Source organism: Poecilia reticulata, linkage group LG16 (assembly GCF_000633615.1).
Source record: "Poecilia reticulata strain Guanapo linkage group LG16, Guppy_female_1.0+MT, whole genome shotgun sequence".
NCBI classification, from domain to species: domain Eukaryota; kingdom Metazoa; phylum Chordata; class Actinopteri; order Cyprinodontiformes; family Poeciliidae; genus Poecilia; species Poecilia reticulata.
In genome coordinates, this window is record NC_024346.1 from 23,782,723 (window position 1) to 23,804,803 (window position 22,081).

At 38.8% G+C, this 22,081-nt stretch overlaps 1 protein-coding gene across 1 annotated transcript in view; it reads right to left on the reverse strand.

Moving 5' to 3' along the window:
* The window catches only part of LOC103478346 (exostosin-1b-like), a 34,304-nt gene extending 12,871 nt beyond the window's left edge, over window positions 1–21,433 (reverse strand). Inside the window, exons 1-2 of the mRNA XM_008432110.2 lie at window positions 19,503–21,433; window positions 3,110–3,203 (exon numbers count right to left, since the gene is read on the reverse strand). Of these exons, the coding sequence (XP_008430332.1) occupies window positions 3,110–3,203; window positions 19,503–20,455 (1,047 nt within the window). The 5' untranslated portion in view covers window positions 20,456–21,433. The remainder of the gene's footprint in view (window positions 1–3,109; window positions 3,204–19,502) is intronic.
* Between the last annotated feature and the right edge of the window lie 648 nt (window positions 21,434–22,081).

Sequence of the window (22,081 nt, forward strand, 5' to 3'; positions counted from 1 at the left end):
ATATATTATATATATGTAGTCCACACATATTGCCTCATATGCAGAAGTATATTCATATTAGCACAGCCTGCTCAAGGTGTATGAAGGAGGAAAAAAAACAATTCAATTTTCTGCTTTGAGTGTGATATACATAATCTATAAGTCCGGTGTTAAAAAAGGCACTCTGCATCCTGCAATGGAAGCATTAAACTGCAGGAACCATTTGAAATTCGATTTGAGCTGAATTTACAGCCAGCAGCTCTCAGTATATGTTAAAATCAAGTTTGTATTTTATCAAACGGACTGAAGGATTTCTATTTCCATCTGGGTTTTACAGGTATAAATTTGCAGTTTCACTGTTTCAATAGTAACAAGTGTAATTATTATCAGGTTCTAGCCATTTATGGGAAAAAACCGTGATGACAACCATCTGCAATTTTAAGCATTCATCACTTATTGAGTTTAAAAGTGAATTCTACAAAATGACAAAAATCAGCTGTGAATTGCCCTTTTGAGTTTTGCAAGAAATTTTTTTTGTAGAAATGCAAAAGTTAAAAGTAAATCTTCTAAATATTGACTTGAAAGGGGTGATTATTTTTGCGATCACTAATTTTATGCAGAAAAAAAAGTTATTTTGCAGAAATCAGCTTTCACTTTGACATTAAAGTATGTTTTCATTTTTTCATAAAATAATATTTAGGGGATGAATTAAAAGGAAACCTGTCTGTCTGAGGGATGGCCTTTAAGATTTTATTAAATAAGGGTAAAACATCCAAGAGAGTAAATGCTATTTTTTTATAGGTACTGTAACATTTAATTGGTTATTATTAAATGATCAAATGAATTTTGATTTGCTGTAGTACAAGTTAGTTGATGTGGACTGTATGGTTGTGTTGGATTGTACTGGAATAAATTGACCTGATTTGAATTAATTTACCTTGTAAAGGGCTTTGACAGATGTTTGTTATGAATAGGCGGTATAAGAATAAGCTTGACATAATTTATTCATTTACCATTAGGAGGCTTTTCTTCCATACGCAAAAAAAAAAAAAAATTACTAGTTTTGATAATAGAAACACCTGTAGTTTTCTTTCAAACAGTGAGTTTCATTTTTTTGCCTTTTAAAAGAAATATGGATTATCCCTATAGTCTGTGAATATGGGTTTTAGAGGAATTAAAGAGCCTAATGAAGCTACATTTGCAGAGAAATACTCTTTGAAGAGAACTTTAGCAGCTTGCTTTCTGTTTCTACTTGATAACAGAAGAACCCCTGTTCTTCTCCCACAGAGAAATGCAGAGAATGGCAAATAAGATTAAACTCACTGAAGTGAAACTGCCTATTAAGTGGATTTCCACATTAGGTTGTACTGTGCTCGTGGTGTAAAATCAAGAATCTCTAGCAACAATATGACTCACACCGACCTGATTTTGGAACCACAATGAAAAACCTGCCAGTATAAAACATTTTTTTCTTCCATCCTAAATAGTTACATAAGTGAAAATAATTGAGAAGCTTTAATTCTGAGAGGTTGAAATGTTCATTTTACACACCAAGACGGTCTTGTTTTGTCGACATCAGCCTCAGTAAAACATACATTAAACATCATAATGCCCTATAAAACACATTTTCTGATCATCTCAACCCTATTAGTCATATTGTGAAAATACAATTTAAGAAGAATATTTGGGGCGTGGAAGTTTTGGATCAGAGATGCCATTTTTCTCAAGATGTGACGTTAGTTCTACTAACAAGGGCAGCTGTATGAGCATACAGCTGCAGGTGAAAAGAAGCCTTTTGGGGGGGTTAGAGAAGATGGTGTAATATCCTTCAATACTTTTGAGGGTGACAGGGATGCTTTAATATTTGGAAGAATGCAAACACACAGCTGCAGTGTAGAGCGACGTGATATTGATGGTCTGGGAACGCTCCCTTATCAAAGAAAAAACAAAAATCAGCAGAGTTCCTTGTCTCATCTTATATTTTTATTGTTGTATTCCTCTGGAGAATATTTTCTTTTCCACATGTTGAAGAAACGTATTAATAAAGAGTCAGAGAAAGAGTAGGTGGGTGAAGAGCCAGAAGTGAAAAGAAGACTCCGACATGAGAGACATAATGACAGGGCGAGGACACACAGTCGGAGGCAGCTAAAGAAAAAAAAGCACAAAAAAAAACTGGAAGCACAATAACAAAATGACTGACAGTGTGGGAGAAGACCTGTGGGGCCGACTCGGTGCTTTTCTATTCAGCTTAAGCTACACTGGTTTTTGGCTTTCTCTGAAAGCAAGGGCAGACATGTCACAATGACAATAAAAAAAGAAAAAAAAAAAAAAGAAAAATTATCATTCAGCAAAACCTGGAACATCTATGAGTTGTCTTTGGTGCGTCATGGGAGGAAATTAAACATACACAAATTCAGCTGTTAAGAAGTGATTCCAGTGCCAGACATCCATCTTTCTGAGAGAACGATGCTTAAATCTCTGCTGCTGACAAACTAATTACACAACTCATATTTGCATTTTGTATTAGCGTTGAGTAAAAGAGTAAACCGACTTAAAATTCCTACCACTATGCAGAGCAAATATTAATTTGATATGCATTCTAACTGTTTGACTGGGAATAGGTCTGTCATGATAGAAAATTTTGCTGGCGGATAAATTGTCGTCGTAATTATTGCGATAAAGAATAACATTGTTTTGACTATATTCAAGACGGCTAACGGTATAATAAGTTAAACCTCTAAAAGATCAGTAGACTTTAATTTTGTAAAGAACCCTTAACACTGGAACATATTCTAAATATCCCAACTAAAACATAACCAAAAACAAACAAAAAACAGAACTAAAAATTACACAAAACAGAGACTATAAGTAAGATGAAGTTTGAGGTCTCTAAACAAAAAATATTAATCGGAATGGAAATGATCCGAGTTCATTTGAATTCATTTTCCGATTAATTTATGAAATGCTTATTGGGACGAACTGTTACTATTCAGTTTATTATTTTATTTTAGAAAACGTTCAAAAACTGCTAAGCCATTATATTGAAATGGTGGCAATTTTAGAAACAAGAAAAAAAGTGAAAATATGTCTGAGATGCTCACATTGCAAGATGTGTTTAAGTATCACTCACCTGCAAAGCCTCTAAGAAACGAAAGGAGCCCAGTCTTCGACCCCGAGGAACCAGACAAAACGTGGAGTTGTACAGCATCTCTCTGTAGTCATACCTGCGCAAAAATGGAGAAAGACCAATTATAGACTCACAAGACAAACAAAAACAAAACAAAACAAAAAAACATGGCAGAGTTCCAGAACATTGACTGAGCATGGAATTCCTAGAAAGCATCCGTACTTTTAGCACAAATCCAATCTCAGATGTTGATTGTTCTCCATGGTTGCCCTCTCACCCGCCCATCTAAAACCTGCATGCTTTTCCTTCTCCAATTCAGCCCTCAGTCAACACCGGCTCTGATTAGGAAAGCTGCTTGGAATTCCTTCCCCCTCGATAATGTATAATGTATGTATGCAGGCGAGAGGAAAGGTGTTCTTTTTCTGTTCTGCCTTGTTGGGTTTTAGGTTGGGGTTCATTAAATAGGACCGAACATTTGAAAGTGTAATTTTTACGGGTCTTATTTTGCCGCCTCCCCCCCCCCAAACAGCCACACATGCAAATGTGTGCTGTGAAGTGAAGCCGCAGTCACATTTGCAAGACGTAACGAATGTAAAAGTAAGGAGCAAGTAGCTAGAGACACACTGCAGACTCCTCGAGCCATTTTTCCGAGCCTCTCTTACCTGATGTTTGTTTATGCAAACTCCAAGCCCTAATGCACTGTGAAAATGTCATGCTTTTTGCTCCTGGCGCATCTCAGATAGTCGCAACTTCTTTCATGTTTTAAGGCTTGATCGGTTTACGAAGAAGCAGCATTAATTATGCCATTGAAACACTGAAGAGAAAGTAGACATTAAACAGCAAAACTGTTGGATGTTTATCACGGCTAATGTGGTGTGTATAGTGATTCTGACATTTTTCCAGCAAGTCGAACATTTTAAGGACGCTTTTTCTATCAGAACGTCTTCAGAGCTGATGTGACTCCACTCCAGTCAGCGTCACCATCTGGACATTTATGTTAAAAAGTATAGATTGTGCAAACAATTTTTTAATTCAGATATCGTTGCTGGATAGTTTAAAAATCACTCAGTATTGAAAGAGAAAAAGTTAGCATTTTCAGAAATTCATCGCAATACTCTTTGAAGGAAAATTAAAAAAAAACATGATGAGGCTGTTTTTTTATTTATTCTGATCATTTTTGCAGTAATCTAGCCGACCCAGACCCAGATTGATTGCCGGGTTCCATATCAAGGTGTCTCATGTTTTTCCAGCTACACAGCGGTCCAAGCTTTGTACAGCAGCGGATCGCTATGGGCAAGAAATCAATTTCGAGGAGGATTTATTGGTTTAATTTATGGTTGCACAATATATTGGTATCAATATCGTATCAGCTGATGGTGGTCTTTTTTTTTTTTAAACAAGTCTGTATTAGTCATGTCTGTAAAATTGAGAAAGTGTTATTGCGGTTTACGTTTCTGGACGGGAAGGAGGTTGGTTATGCGACAATGATGCTGTGGTTGTTTTCTTAAAGTTGAAAGGGTAAGGAAAATAACAAAAAAGATAAATATCGGCCACAACTGGAATTTTTATATTTTATCAGCCTGCATTTCCATATCGGTGAAACCCCAGTTCAAATCTTTAGTTTCTGAACTGATGCTGAGCTCTGTGGTGTCCCACTTATAAAGTTTTTATTTCTCTCATTCTGCATCTGTTGAGACACATAATTAAGCTTGATAATTTTTCAACAAAAGGTCTAAGAGCCAAAGAATCAAATGATCAACTATTGTTAGAGACAGCACTACTGAATCTCTGCCCTAGAGAACCACCAGGGAAACAGGATTCAACACACAGTATGGAGACATTTCTGCAAAAGCTCCAGATTACAGTTCCAACTTTCAAAAGAACAGAATCAGCAGGGGATATTGTTGGAAACAGAGAGAAAAAAAACATGTAAAGTTAAAGCAGTTTGTGTAGCGGAGATGTTGCACTGGAAGACCGTGTGCACCGCTTTCGGTGTGGTCTAACATATGTGAGACGAGAAGGAAAATAAAAAAAAGGTTTTATCAACTCAACTGAAAACATTAAAAGGGTTGCAAACCTCAGAAGCAGCATGAGGACTGAACTGAACAGGGATGGATGCATGATATAATTGCTTCACTGCTGCCCGCAGGATTAATGTTTCTCTCTCCTATTTTCTGCAGTAAGTTTAATACATGTTTATTTTTATTTCAGTCATGTGAACAATTTGTTAAATTCCTTAATCGCAAAGTTCAGGAAAACAAAAAACATCGACTCAAAGTAAAAACATGTCAGTTGGTGATTAGTATACCTGAACAATCTCTGCAATACCCAAACTAAACTAACCATCCAAACTAAACTAACACAGATTTAGATCCATTTCTGGCCCAGATTTGCGGTAAAACTCAAGAGTTTGTCAATGCAAACTTGGACAGGACCAGATGTTCCCCCTCCATTCTTCCCTTTTCTTCCAGATGGCAGCCTGTGGGGAAGAGCCCTCATACAGTATGCCACTGGATGTCAGTGGAGATATTAAAGGCATATGTTCAGAACCCATCTTCCACTGGAGCCACATCCAGTACCTTCGGCTCTATTTTCCCCACTCACTGCTGCGCTTATGTCACACACAAAAAAAATAACAGATGTCAGTGAGGATGTTTTTGTACACCACGCGCCTTGCAGTCATGTCGGATGTCGGCAATTAACACTGCATCGTATGAGGCAAACCCTGCCTCGTCCCATATTTTCGGCACGGCAGCATCCAGATGGTCGCTAGCAAGTGCAGGAGCTAATCATCATACTGTAATCACAAACTCTGTATAATCAGCTTATGCATTTGTGCAACTTTCATTTCAGGACATTTGTTTTGCTACAATCATTTTTATAGGTGGAACAGTACTGGAATAGTGCCATGTTACATTACATTAATTTATAAACTATAATAAACAAACTACTTTGTGGCATATTGTGAATGCATTATAATCTGAAGAAAGAATACATTATTGGTGAATATTTTAAGTGTTTTGAGGCACAAGCCTTGAACTCTTGCAACAGCAGAGCTGCTGCTGGTCGGTCTGCGGTGCTTCATTCAGCGTGACGGAGTGTGGTGCTTTAAACCCCACTGAGGTTTAAACCCAGACCGACTGTCCAATCAGAGTGACCACACTGTGGACTTTCTTTGACCATCCAGCAGCTGCTGACTGGCTGGGAAACTGAAGTGCTTTTATATGGCTGCTTCCTTTGTGCAGTAAGTGACAATTTAATGAGGGGGTGGGGGGAACCGGGTAAAAAAGCAAACTATAGAGTTCTGGTTGTTTAACAGATAATCAAAGCGATGATTGTTAGGTTTTCAGAGTTCTTTTCACGCACTGGCTGCAAATAAAATCAACGACTTGGGTTTGCAGAAATATAAATTTAATCAAGGTTTTGTGTTAAAAGAGCACTGCTGTCAGCAATACACTCTTGTTCAAGCACTGAAACGCATCACTGTAATATTGACGCGTGATACACAGCAATCATCAAGGACTGCTTAGATGCAATATTTGGTAGGGCATAATATTTTAAGTGCCATGCATGCATATAATGCAAGTCAATGATGTACTAGACATCTTGTAAAGACTTTAACTGCCATATTTGAGGTGTCGTTTTTATGACTGAGATGCTAAAATTTACAAAGGAGTGATAAATAACATGCAGCGCTCATATAAGCAATCTAATTTCTAAAGAAAGAAATAAAAATTAACCAAGTTTCTAAAGAGAGACAAGACAATCAATTTTCTACAACTACAAAAGAACAGATGTGTACATTCAGCTAGTGCTGCGTTTTAATTACAGCAGGATGGGTCAATAATTAAACGGTCCAATGCTGGAACACGTCTCAATCTTGTAGCTCGCTCTCTGTGAAATAAAGAATAAAGTTCTATTGGCAGAAAATGAGCAAATCTTCACATTTAATACACTGAGGAACTTATATTAGGCTAGTCATTCATCAACAGAAGCAAATGGCTTTCCATACAGAAAAAGCATCAAGATTCAAAGAGAAAGGAACAACAAAATGAGCCGGGTCAAGAAGAAAAAAAAAAAAAAAAAAAAACACCAAGCAGTATCCTAGCAACAAGGATGGATGGTGTGAAAAAGCGTGGCTCGCTTTGTCCGTTGGAGGAGACTCAGAGGAACAGTGTTGGTCTTCTATGATCTCTGCAAAGGACAGCGCACACACACACACACACACACACACACACACACCCCAAAAACTGAGAGGGAAGCGTTAACCAAAGAGGCAATGCCACTTCTAATGAGCTCCAGGGTTGAGATGGACGAAGTTTTGGTGTTAAAAGTGAAGCCAATGCTGGAATACCTTTTAATACCTTTAAAGATAATGAGAAAATAACCTGAAATGATTCAATCACAAGTTTGTCTTTGCACAAATAAACTGTATTTTTCATTATCTCAGATTAAAGACCAAGTAGTCACAAACTGTAAGATCTGAAAAATTTTTAATCATTAAACATGCTTAACAAATGCACTGCTGTGACTGCAATAAGATTCACGTTTTTTTAAAACACTCTTCAGTGTGGATGCCATCAATGAAGGAAGAAAAAAAAAGATAACCGTTTCAGTATGGTGTTTAAAATAACATCAAAGAATTGTGATGTATGATGCAAAAGCAACCGGTTTTTTACTTCCCGTCGACTCATCCTGGCCAAATGCTCCTGAATCAAATGGTGAAATTACTGCTTCACTCTGCAGTAAGAAAGTTTGTCTATTACTTTACTTTTGCCTTAATCTTAAAGCATGTCTTGAGGCATCTCAAACACTGAAATATGTGCCATCTGTTCCACAACCATAGTAAAAAAATGCTTTACACCAACAGCTTTCTCACAAAACAGCATGATGTTTCTGCCTCCAATATAAATATTTGACCGCTCACAACAAGACGACCATAAATATTTTCAATGCCGCTCTTATAGATTTCTATATCCTCCCTCTAAGAGAGAAATCAGACTTGACAACGCAAAGTTGCAACAAAGAAGCAACAGATATCACAAACTTTTATCCATGGTGACATTTTTACTTATAGAAATAAAAATAGGTTGGAAAGAGCATAATATTAACCACAACAATGCTGGTAATAATAATCTCCCGGCCTGGGATGAGTTTCAGAAATACTAACATAAGAAATACAGTTAAAATGTGTTGGCGATTTATGCTCCTCAAATCTATTTGTACATCCCAGGCAAGTCCTGATCATTTCAATGCACTTAATAGCCACTCAATCTGCTACATACATAAATGTAATCAAGAACAAATGAGAATCATTTTTGCAACAGCCATGTATCCACAGCTCTGATCCTACAAATCTTACAAGAACCCAGCTTTTTTTTTTTTTTTTTGCAAAATTACTTTCATTCCACTTGTCAGATGTGTATTAGCTACAGGTACGATTTAGTTATTTTTTTGTATCTTACCAGACGTTAAGTTCAACATCCCCATTGCTTGATGTTGTACAGAATGTACAAATGAAGTATGGTGCGTTTATTTAAAATGACAACTCTCATAAATCGTAAACAAAGACTCGCTTTCCAAGACAAATTTAGTTCCCAGTAGGAAAATTCAGCAGCTCTAAAACCAGCTTCCCCTCTCTCCTTCCCCCTATTATTTCAGAGTGACTTCACATTTAATTTTATGCTCCCTCTTTACTGTCACAGTTATGCTACATTGATAGGCTGTTGCCAGGAACACGAGCTTAAGCCAGAGGAATTTCAGACTGAAAGCCACCAAGTGAAAGTGAGCGTCATTAGATTAGGAAGGGAAGGAAGGGGAAAACAGCAGCTGAGAAATGTACACTGGATCCAAGTTAAGAAAAGCCGGGAGGCATCTCTGGTGAGAATGTCAGAACTCAAACACACGGAAAGAGCTTTATTTCAGTCCAAGCCTGCATCAGAGCAATTTAAATTATTCAAGAATCCCCATTGATGTAGCTGTTGGAGCCAGAAATCAAATCCAACAAACTCCGAGGTAAAACTTGTGCTTCCTTTTCAAATGAATTTGAGCACTTCTTTAATTTACAAATCACCACAAGACTATTTTCGAGAGCTAGTGCTAGCAAATAGAAAGGTCTCCGTTCTGGTTTGGTCCAGTCTTTCCAAAGCAGAAAGAGCATCAGGTAACTGTGGGCAGCGATTCCTGAAAAATGTGGAAACGTGATACACGAGCCAGTTTTATAGGGCTTGCAGAGTCCTGGATTCCTCCTATAGGAGGCTCAGTTGTTGTCAGGATTCAAATTACACTGGGAGACTAGGTCTGGCAATGCAATCCAGCTGAAAGCTTCTTGTTTTAGACATAGGAGCATATAATCTTTAACGGTAAGAATGACTGTGGCTGCTATGATGCTTAAAATAGTCAGTAGCCTGAAGGTGGCATACAGATTAATGAATAAGGCCATCGTAATGAGGTTCACTCTACTATTTTGTCTTAATGGTGTACTTAATCATGGCTGTTTCACCTGCAGCTATGGAATTTTTTTTTTCTCTGGCATTTTATAAAATGACTTCATTATTCGAATTGTATGGCAGAACAGCTACAAGTTAAAGAAAACAGTGAATCATGTTGATGAACCTACGAAAGGTTCCGACTCATTTTTCCATTGGTAAACATACTTTTCCAGACGCAAATTACAATTTTTCTATAGTTTTAAAGACATTCAGGGCATTTCAAGTAGAAAATGTTAACCTTGAAACTGTAATCTTATCTTTTGGTTCCATAAATCATGAAACAAAAATGCTGCAACTGGCTTCTCAAGTTTTTGTTAGGTATAACTATGTCAGTAATACTTTTTGTTCAATCTTAAAAACCATAACTCTTGTACATTACATTTTTTTTTGTCTGGAGATCCAGGCAACAGTTAGTTTCAATGCTTTTCCAGTTTTAAGGACCAGTTCAACCCAAATATACATCTATAAAGTGTAGTGTTTGGAAAATAGCTCCGTTTGGATGTTCGAATTCTGATATTCTTAAACTTTTCCAATCACTGTTAAGAGGTTTAAACAGCATTACCCAGAGTCAAATCAGAAGAGGAGGGTAGTACCAAAATAGCTGTAGTAAAAAAAAAAAAAAAACCTTTACTCATTTCCTCAAGGTACCTTGGACTTACTCATCTCCCCGTGGTTAATGAGTTCAAAGAGAGCTTAATAAAACATTTATTAACACACAGACAGGGTCTACATCAGAACCATATTACCCGACCTCAGGTTAATTCACTGGCATATCATTCTTTTGAGTCTTTTATCTCTCTACTTTATTCTTTGCTTTCAAATCTCCATCCATTTTAAGCTCCCTCTAAAAACCAGAAAAAAGAAAAGTCCTTTCCCCCTACAAAGCCCTCAAACAGCCCACAAAGATATTGTACAACTAGTCAATCACTTTTACACAATTGTTAAAGTACGTTATATAAAAAGTTTAAACTTAACATATGAATTTGGGAATGGCGACATTTAACGGGGGAAAAATCCTGAATGTGAGGTCTTTATAAATATCTACCAAGTTTATGTCTGAATGGAACTTAAAGGGCAAAGTTCAGAGGTTATTTACGAGTGCAGAAACGTATTTGTCCAGGTCACGTTCCTTAGAGCTCGGAGGGTGGATGGATGGATGGAGCGACAGATAAACGGCTGCAGCGGTCCGTAATGAAAAATTTAGATTCAATGACAGAGGGAAGCCACACAGAAAAAGGAATGTCCTGCATGTATAATAGAAGAGACGAGACAAAAGGAGGAGGTGGGATGCAAAGAAAAAATGAACAAAAAATTACGTAGCATAAAGGCAACAAGAATATCAACAACATAACAGGAAAACAGAAGAAATAACATAGATTCATGTAAAACATTTGAAAATTTATTAGCGGAGACGGGGAGAAAGAAAAAACAAAGTGAAATGCATTTCCAACAATAAACAGTAACATATTGATGTGTGGACAGCTTCCAATTAGTTTTTCTTTTGTTCATTGATCAGAAAATCTCATTCCAGTCAGCCTCCGCAGAGACGGTCTTCCTCCTCTAATAAAAACAGCAACCAAGACAAAAAGGAGGGTCAGGGAGACGGACCCATCTTAGATCAGATGATGGAGCCTTATCGGCCGAGTCTGCTATCAACGCAGCATCAAACCTGTGGGCTGCGTCTGATCCAATACTCATTGTAGGGACATGAATAAAGCTAATGCCGAGCTGCAGGGGATGGGATTTCTCTGGATTAACTTTCCTTTGTAACATTTTATGATTATTTGTTGGAAAATATGCAACACGGAATGGCATTAATTTTATATTTGTACGTTCACAAATGTGACTGGTTCTAGGGAAGTTTTTTTTTTATCCCCTCAATGAAAGAGTGCAGATTTCCATAATAGTTTTGGTGAGGGACATGAAAACTGCTGATATTAGTCGTTTATTTAGCTGTCTAGATTAGCTGGCCTGCACTCCGCTGCTCAACACACACATCACTTTAGCTTCGTAGCATGCCAACTTAAAAACAGCATAGGAGAATTGTACCATGAAAAAACAAAAGAGCTGCTTTTATGTGACTCAGACATAGAACATAAAGCTATTTAGCTTAAATGATTTCAGCTTTCATCTGTCAATATTTAGAAAAGAAAATTAGTCTAAACTTTCAGGGAAGTTGTACTTCTATTCCCAAGGTGTACACCTCATTTTCTAGACATAAAAAAACACCACTCATAAACGTGTGCATAAATACTTTTTATTTTATCATGGATACAAAAGAACATTTTGAGAAGCCCATCGAACCTATAGATAACTGCGACGCCTCTAATGCTCTGGCAAGGCAGCAAAAGTAATCCGAAGAGGAGCTTCATTTTGCTGCAGAAAGTGTAAATTAGCGTCTTGCCAAGTCAAGCTGCCAAAAATGAAGTGTAAACACAGTCTTGTAACTCTCAAGAGAGAAAAGATTATTACTGCGCAATTACGAGACCACAGAGAGGGAAGCCCAACTGCTTCAGTGGCAGAAAGCGAGATTACAGGGTGGAGGCAGCACAATGATGATAAAGTGAAAAATGCTGCCGTTTTCCCATACAATGTGAACAAATTGCAGGAGCTAGCAGAAATCGGTGGCACTTTGATAATATGTTGGCAACGCTCTTCAATATAGAAGATAAGGAGGGAGAAGGGAGGACGTGTTGGGTGTGTTATAAAAACTCTTTAATATTAACACCGTTTTGGGAAAGTTAAAAAAAAAATTTGCTGTTTCAGCCACTTCAGAAACTTTTTAAATTATTAATCAAAAGGCTGAAGACAATCGTACAAGGAAGACATCAGAATGAGAGTCAGTGATTTTATTGTCCGTATATTGAAATACGTCTTGCTTAATCAGCAAGACTTTTAATAGTCATATGTTTTAATGATTAAGAATGTACCCAACAGACCAGTTTTTACACTCAGTTTTACTTTATGAAAATGTAAAAAAAAACAAGTCGTTTTCTCAGGAATAGCTTTGATTATTGAAGACATTCTCTAAATTCTGAAAATGTTTATTCACTATTGTTTAGGTCTTCACACACAAAGCACAACAAAAGCCTCTCAAAATGACTGTTTAGTAGACACCGACTCAAAATTTTAAAGAAATTGTTTATTTTAACCTCTTAAATCATTGCTACAGTTACATAAAACATCCGACCAACTCTTAACCTGCCAGTCAAAATGTGTTTCTATGTCTGTTTCTATGCATTATTGTTAATGGATAACAATTGAGGCACAATATTCCTTGGTAGCCAGTCAGATGTGGGCTGTTTACTGCACCAACATAAATGCTGAATATTGAGGTTTGAAGCCAAAAGATGCTTCCAAAGCAAGACATTAATAAACTCATGGGACTCTTGTTAGTGTTACTATTACAACCTTACATTCCTACAAATAGTCATAAAAAAGCATCTACTAAACATGATCTCCACTTTCAGATATGTAGCAGGTTTATTAATGTGATCCAATGCAGAAGTACATGCCTAGCCCAGCATATCCACCATTAACTCAACGGGCCAGACAAAAACAAGATTTGAAGATCGTACACAGTACAGCATTACTCCATAGAGTAGCCGAATACCTTTATATTACCTCACACACTGACCTGGCGCTAGATTTTATCAATCGATAATGAAATCTATTATCACGACTGCTGCATGCTCATGCGAGCAGCCTGAATCGCCATCAAACTGTGAGTCACAGCAACTAACACCATTCAGTGATAGGTGTGCGCTTTTTTCCCCCCTCAAGATAAAGCTAAACATGAATTTAGGTGAAAACTGCATCAGTGAAAGACAAAGGAAGACATCAGACCATGATATACTCAAGGTTATCATTTATGCTAGAGATTACCTTCCCCACACCGTGTTGGTTAAAGCCCTTATCTGACAAAGTGCTGCACAAGGAGGACAGCAAAAGATACCAAATCTGTGTGTGGATATATTTGCATGCTGGTTTTATCCGAGGATTTAAAAACCACAACTCAGCCAAGAGCTACTAACAGAGAGTGGCTGCTTATTTCTCCGACTGCTTGGTACAGTTTCCAAGGCAGAATAATGATGTGTTTTCCAACTACTTTTGACAATCAATAGAGATAGTAGCTATCTCCGTTGACATCAATTTTCGTAGCACCAAGTTTTATCTCTGTTCCATCTCCTCTACCATGGCAACTGAGGGATTACAATCCTACAAGCTTTGCCTTCGAGCCAGCCCTTGGTTCTGCATGTCGCGCTCACAACACACTTCGTCGTACACGGCCAGCTAAGCCCAACTTCAACGATTCGCTGATGAGTCAGCGCCATTAAACTACATCTTTGACCTTAAAGGCTCCACTTGCAGCACTTCTGATGATGAAGGTGGAGAAAGCTATGAAATATTAATAAATCCATCATTTTGAGTCCTTCGTTAATGCCACTAAAGGCATTTTACTTTGGGATGTTGGCCAATTTCATTCTAGACACATCAGCTAATTCCTTCACTCACATCATCGTGAAACTGAGGCAGACCACAGTACCTTGTGCACCGGTTTTAGGAAACCTGTCTTTACCAAATTACTCCTTCGTTCCCACACCTGCTTATTTTCAAACAATCTTGGCATGGCTACCGTCTTTGAATTTGACAGTCTTATATCTTCTTGTCATGAAAAGTACAGAGATAAAAGCAGTTTTACATCATCTCAGCTTTTAACTATAAAGTTTCACCTTTGGAAAAAAAAAAAGATAACACTCCCTGTACAAGAGATTAACAAAGTTAAAAAATTAGACAACAACCCTAATAAATTATGTCACAAGCAAATTACAGACAGCCCCCCCAGTAAACCACGTTGGCCGACTTGCTGAGTAACAAGCAGCCCCTCACCTACTAATACCTTTAATCCAAGAAATCCGACAAGCCAGCAACAGTTTAAAGAGACAAACCAGACCATCGCAAAATCTGCATACATCCAGTTTTAAAGCAAATAAATTTAAAAACATAAGAGCCAATAGGAAGCTTTAGTAGCTTTTATTAGTGGGTTGCGAAGTTCAAAACATGACCAAAAAAATGAACCCTTGGCACTTCTTGTTTGAAATATTTCCTCCGTTTTTGCACTGTCCTTTGCTCTTGTCTGCAGTGAAGTCCCTGAGGCACTGAATTTGATGGCTAATCATAAAAAAAACTGCACTTTTTTTCACTAGCATAATAATTGAAAACAATTTTACCATCACGGCAACGCTTAAAGTCATACCACTTCAATATTTACCTCATAAATAGACATAACTACAAGAATTTAAACTACTGATCATTCCCATGGGAATGATCAGTAGTTTAAATTTAAATCAGTAGTTTAAACCTCTGCAGAGGCTGGGCAGCGCACCAATATAGGTTTATTAAAAAAAACAAATGTCTGGTCTGTGTAGAGTGGTTTACCAGGCGTCTTCTCTGCACGGTGTATCATTTTTTCTCTATGTAGAAGAGGCAGCTGGTGGGGTTATTGGAAGCATAGCAAAGATATATAGGACAGTAGCTGGAAGGGCCAAGCTAAAGTAGTAATTAATGACTGTTGAGTGAAGGGTTAATTTGCATCTAATCTGACAAAAGACTGCATAGGTTACACTGAAAAAAACAGGCACGTAGAAGATGATCTTACTGGCTGAAGAGACGAACAAATTAATGGATGGGTCTCAAATTTGTTTAAAGACTATCCTTTGACTTTTGACAGCCATACAGATCAGTTTTGAAGGAGGAAAGTCACTGAAAAATTATGACAAAATTACCAAGTACACTACAATCCCTTTTAAAAAATGAAAATAAATAAAAATAAATGCTGATCCAATGTGTTGGAAATATAGATAAGATTAATTGGGGGGAAAGCAGATATAGTGTATGTGCAGGAACTTAGATCAGCTATTCCCCCCCCATGGATTATCATTTTCCCCAAGCTTGTAAAGCTCGCATCAGGTTGGCTAGCAGCCCTCTGCCAGGGGCTTTGGCCAATACTGAGGATTAAAAATCCTCCAAGGCTATAAATACACCTAGCAGACTAACGTCAGCAGCCTGCCAGCTACTGCACTCACCTCGTATGGCAGAATAAATGGCCATGTGTTTTTCCTCTTTTCTGCCTTTTATTTTCAATCCATCTCGTCACTTCTGAGAGGCCTCGTTTCCTTTGTGCTTCCATTTTCCTCCCCAACTTCCACTTGCGTCTCAGTCTTCTGAGACTTAGCTCCCCGCCAACTCCTCTCAGCCCAATCTTTCACTTTATCCCATTCATGCTCTTGCACTTGGTAGTGCCTCCTAATTGGAAACAAGCTGTGAGAGGGCTTTCAGTCTGAGGTTAAAATTGCATCTGATCTGCCTCCTGCTGGATCTCCCAGCAATCTCTCTCCTCTTCTCTCCCAGCAGTGTTACTGGCTTGTGCACAGAGGCGGAGTACAAATATACAAACAAGTACACGGAGATGAGGGAAGGAAACTGTTGACCAACTGTTGATTTCGCAAGAGATGCTGGCAGAGACGTAAACAAGTGGATCGAGGTCTTAATAGGTTTGCACAAATTATATTTAGGAGACTGAACTTTGTACTTTAACTGCTGGTAACTTAATTTCAATGAATAGCAAAGAATATAATGATTCCCAGAGTGGGGAGCACAGTGTGGTATCTTCATGTAGCAACAACCAGTTAATCTATGGCGCATCGAAGTCTCGATTGAAAACTGACATGAATTTGACATGGTAATTGTTGTGAGGGCTTACATTGACTCTATCATAACTTCCTTTTTTTTGGCACTGTGAGAGGATAAGAGGGATTAGTTGCACAAAAGACCACTGCCAGGCACAGAAACAATTACTTCCACCCAGTTAGATGCCAGACTGCACTGTCGAGCCCAGAGGGCCGTATAACAAGCCGCAGCAACTCTGTTACAACCAAAACCTTGACAGAAAAAAAACAAATGAATAAAATGGTGGGAAAGAAATACGGCACAGATTTAGGTTGTTCTACATCTAATCTCTGCTTAAAGTAAGACCAGAACACAGGAACGTCAATCTAAATCTGTTCAAATGTAGGATTACACTGAACTATTTATGTTTATAGAAAATTGGAAATGGAAACATGTCAAGTTGAAATGATGCACTGAATGACTTAAGGTAAAATCTTTTATTGCATAGACTCAAAGGTGCAGTCGCAAAACATCATGAAAATTTGAAGAAAAAAAGAGTGCCAAATGTTTAATGACTAATTTAGAGAAAAGTGTGTCATACATAAGTTTAGCATAACATCACAATATCAAATACAAAAACTCCAAATTGGTATTTGTCATTGAAGCAACAGGCAGATGTCAAACCCTAAATTATTAATAATGTAAGATGGAAATACAGTAAACGAGAATCCATCAGCGGATTCTCATTTACACCCAACACTTGTTGGGTGTTGTTCCCAACACCCAACAAGTGGAGTGGAGATTACGATCAGTTTTAACAATGTTGGCATGTTTTTAGAAAACAATCATAAGTAGGTGGCCTTCTATATTCCAACTCAAAATAACGGTGTCATGCGTGATTATGTCAAAAACATAATGAAGTATCGTCGACCTCATTGTTGCAGTCACGCACAACAAACACTACAAAGAAAATTCCCTGGAGAGAGTTGGTAGGCTGGGATGTGTGTGATGCAGAAAAGGTGAGACAGAGGTCTTTGTAGGTTTAAGCTGAAAGTCGAGAGAAAAAAAAAAGAAAGCAGGTTCCACTAATAAAAACAGGCAACAGCTGCAGCTCTAGCTATGACGTGAATAAGAGTCCCTGTCTGCCAAAAGACTTCAACTTCAGATCCATATGTTTGCATCGGCCATTTCCTGTAAAGCTAGATGCAAAACTGCGGTTTGTTCAAGTCACTGTTAATCAATGACGCCGTACGTCATGTGCTCTGGACAATCTGGGGTAGAGGTCACCCAACAAGAGGACCAACGGTTCCAACATTGGTATCAAAGGTCTAAAGGATGTAAGTAGATATAAACACAAAGCTTGGCAATGTCCAGTAGCCGCATCTGCAGAGCGGCCTTTCAGAAAACATGGATACATGATACTGTCAAAACAGAGTGTTTTGAGGAGACACTTCAGGACACTGCTGAAGTGTTTGTCAAAATGCCATTCATACACTTCAAACTTTAGACATCAAGCATGCTCTGGCAACCAGAGTCTGTGTGAATTTTGTTATTTTAAAGCTGTAGCACTGGCAGAAAAAGGCATGACACAAAACGATATAAACGATTTGGTACGTTTCAAAAATTAACATCGCATTGGGAATCAAAGTAAAACCACTAGTCGGGTTTAAAGAAGGCACATTGAGTAAGAAGCACTTACTCTGCCTAAGCAATGCAATTAAGCTGGATTGTCACACATTAGGAATTCATATCTTAATTGCTCCCCAATGCTTCTTAATGAAATGAATTGTCATCTGAGTTATAGATGATATTTCTACATGTAATCCCTCTCTGGTCACTCAGTAGTGAGCAATATGTCCTCATTCAGTGATACACAGATCAGATATTTTATGTTTTATTAGCACATGGGTGGAAACAAAGTGATTTTTTTTTTAAGGAAGATGGAAGTTCGATTTCCACTCCTCTTATTTGCTGCTCTTCCCTTCTGTCTCTACCCATTTCATGTCTAAACACTGCAATTAAAGGGCACTTATCAAACAAAAAATAAAAATACAGCATAAAGTCAAAAGATATGTTGGGGTCAATCAGGACACTGGTCAGAGCCAGTGCATTCCTAGCTAATGCAATTGGGCTTGTCTGGGAAATGATTGAGCAAACAGAAGCCAGAGTGGCTTCCCCTCACTGGCACCAGAGCTTTGTCACCACTAATCCAGTCCAAAGATCTACAATCAAACACCACCAGTAAAAACATGGCACAGGCCTGGCCGACAAAAACTCAATCCCACTGTCCAAAGCTGGATCACAGAGTTTGTTCATCAGATTTGAGCTCAGAAAATGACCTGGCTGACACCAGGAAATTATTCCAGCGCTGCACTTCTGTTTTATAGAGTATTCTCTTAATAAAGACAACAATCCTGCTTGCTCACAGGATTATATTGGTCTAAAAAAAAAGGAAATTTAAAGTAGTCACTTGTGCATCACCAGAACAGACAAGTAACAAATTAATATAAACTCAATAAAATAACAATAGAATATTTGTACAGGAAATGACAAAGATAATGGGGATGTCAGGATACGGAGAACACAGAAGCAGAGTCTTCAATGGCTGAGTCAACAGATCGACATATTGACTGAATGACTGTAATACTGCAGTGCCTCTGGCTGACATTAATTTTCTCATCAGTGCCTCACAGGCCTCCACTCATTCATTTACTCCATGTATGAGTAAATGATGTGAGCAAATATTGGGGAACTGAATAAACAACAAACCCTTGTGGCGTGACAGTATCTTTAGGATTTTCCTGTCTGTTTTTTTTTTTATAACAAACTAAAAGACAGTCTTAAGCAATCTAAATAATACAGAAAAATAATTATGGGCACATTAAATCCTACTAAATCATACTTTCTTTAAATAAGTGATGACTTGATGAAAGACCATTTCAAATAGGAATGTTTTTCAACAATATTTGTGTTTATGGTGCTGAATGCCGTGCAGTCACAGCTATACAGTTAACTAAAAAAACCCGAGTAATAAATGTTTTTTTTAAATCACATTCTTTATTGTTATCGCAATACTACCACAAAGTATCGCGATAAAATTTTAAGTCCATATTGTCCGCCCCCTAGTCAAACCTTCACGATCAGCAAACTGACTATTTTAGTGCAAGTTTTTCCAAAAGCACCAAATGAAACTGTAAGAGGGGGTAAATAAAAATTATCTGAAGAGAAGGACTCACTTGTCGTACTCTGCGTTGTCCTTATCGCAGCGTGCATCCTTGTGCTTCTGCCAGTCCTTCCCATGCTTACAGGTGGTGAGAAGGACCACGTCCTGCGAGTTATGCACATGGTATAAAGCATTCCTTGTGTCTGACCCTATTCCAGTCAGGTACCTCTTCCCCTTAAAAACAAGCACGTACTTCCTGTAAGGGGGGATCGTGTTATGTCTCAAATAGCCCCTCTCTCCACCTGTCCTGGGGTGCTCCTTCGAAAAAAGGGGGATAGAAACATCAAATTGAGGCCTGAAGTTTTCTGTACTTATGCTGGCTTTGGCCAGCATGGCAAAGCCAATGTCAAAGCCGAGATCTTCTGTGTAATCTGGCCAGGTGCCGGAATATAAATTGAAGATTATGTGGTTTTTGCCCTCGTTCCAGAGAGGAAGGCTTTGGATTTTCGCCTTCAGGTTGTGCACGTACTGAGGTGAAAGCTGGTCCCGATCCAGAGTGTCCAAGCTCAGGACAAACAGGCAGGCCTGTGCTGGGTCTGGCGTGTAAAACCTGGAGCCCTCGATGGAGGTCAGAATGTTTTGATAGCTCTCCGAGATCTTTTCTCCTTTCTGCTGCGGATACACGTAAACCTTAAACCCGTTCCTCTCACACAGAGAGAAGTCAAAGCAGGACTCCATTCTGCATCGTTTTCCAGTGTACAGAAATGAGTTGGTATCCCTCTTTTGCCTAGGAGATATGTGTTCGCTGAGGTCATCGCTCCGATCCTTCTCAAAGGTGCTGAAAGACTGCAGGTAACCCTGGAGGCGCCGCCACCGCGCCCCGGGGTGATAACCGGCGAGGCTGCCGTCATCACGCCGGCTGGGACCCCGTCCGGACAGCGGGACTTGTATCCCCCCGAAACACAACAGCAGAATGACACAGGCGCCAGCGGAGAACAGGATTAAGTATCGTTTTTTGGCCTGCATGTGTCCGGCGATCGGAAATAAGGTGCGCGTCTGTGAATCCGACAAGTTGCGAAGTTTGGGTCTCACCACCTCCTGTGGGAGCGCTCCGCCATCTTCCCCCAGGCTGCAAGCTTTCGTCTCCCTCCTCCTGCTTCAGTTGCCTTTCACAAGTCCGGGAGCTGATCCAACGCATGTGGGCGATTTTTAATGTCCATCCACCTCGTCTTCCTCGTCGGTCGTAATGCTGCTGATAAAATGACAACAGCTTTTCCCAAACTACCGGATAGACTCAAATCTGGACATCCTAAGTCGCACTCTACTTTTCTTTGTGTAACGCCACCTTTGCTGAGCCACAAGGGTTATTTTGCCACGAACTATAGTTTCTATCTTATCCGGATATTAACTGACAATATGAAATACGAGTACATAATTGAGTTAAAGCAGCAGAGTGAGCTAGACTTGTTGCCCAGACAGTTAACTATTGTCTGTACTCCAGTCTTAAGGTTTCACTGGAGATTATAAGCCAAACTAGTAGAGGGGCTTTAAAACATTCAAAATATCATAGGAGATATTACGCCAGTTTGTTCATATAATGCCTCTATAGCCGGTTCCAACATTACAGCAGACAAACCGAGACAATACATTTCTAAAGCCGACGTTCGCTAGCTTGTTAGCAAGCTAACTATACTAGCTTGTCTGTGAAAACAGTTCCAGTTAGCTTGTTAGCTAAGCCCTCGGCTTCAGAGATCTCTACCGCTGGCTGGAAGAAAAGGCAGCAAAACCAAATCCGTCTCCTTCCGCAATAAAAACAACCTCTTTCCTCGGATGGGAAACGTGTTTTCTACCTCGAAGTCGGTAAATTAGCATCTATCTTAATTTTTCCAGTCATGTAAAGTGCTCAAGTGGTGGCTCATACACTCACAAACAGGAGGAGTGCGGCGAACGAGACGAGCCAAGCAGCTCAGCACGGCTGGGCCGTCCCACTACTGTGACCACCAGTGCCCATTAGATGACGTTCCTCCATGGCGCACGGTGCCTTCCCATTGGGTGCCGTCACATCCGAGGCGGGCGGGGCTTCCACCACTCTTTCACTTTCAAACACGTACAGGTACGGCTCAAGAGGATAAAAAATTGTAAAATATTATAAATTAGAAAAAGTTTAATTATGTCAACAGTTCTGATCCAAACTAAAAATATTTATTATTGTTTAACTAAATAGAGAGCGATATATTACATATGTTATCTATTTCTGATAGGAGTTTTAGTAGAGAAAGTGTATGTGTATTGCTTACGTAATCAAGTATAAGATTTCTGATTTGACTGCCCATCAGACAGCCACTGACACACTCCTACATATTTGTGGGTACGCCACAAATATGTAATCGCAAAAAAAGCTGTTCAGTAGGTGCTGGTCATATGCTTAATAAAGGAACATTGAGTGGAATGAGAGAAAAAGGGGCCCAAACATCAGCAATCACAGCGGCCTTGAGAGAATATTCAAACGTTTTAGGACGACTATAACAAGGCGTGGACTGTTGTTGCTTCAAGGACTAATGGCACACAAACTTATCCAAGATATAAGGAACAACGTAAACCTCACTGAAAATAAATGGAGTGCTATTAAGAGGAAGACGATAGACACTCAAT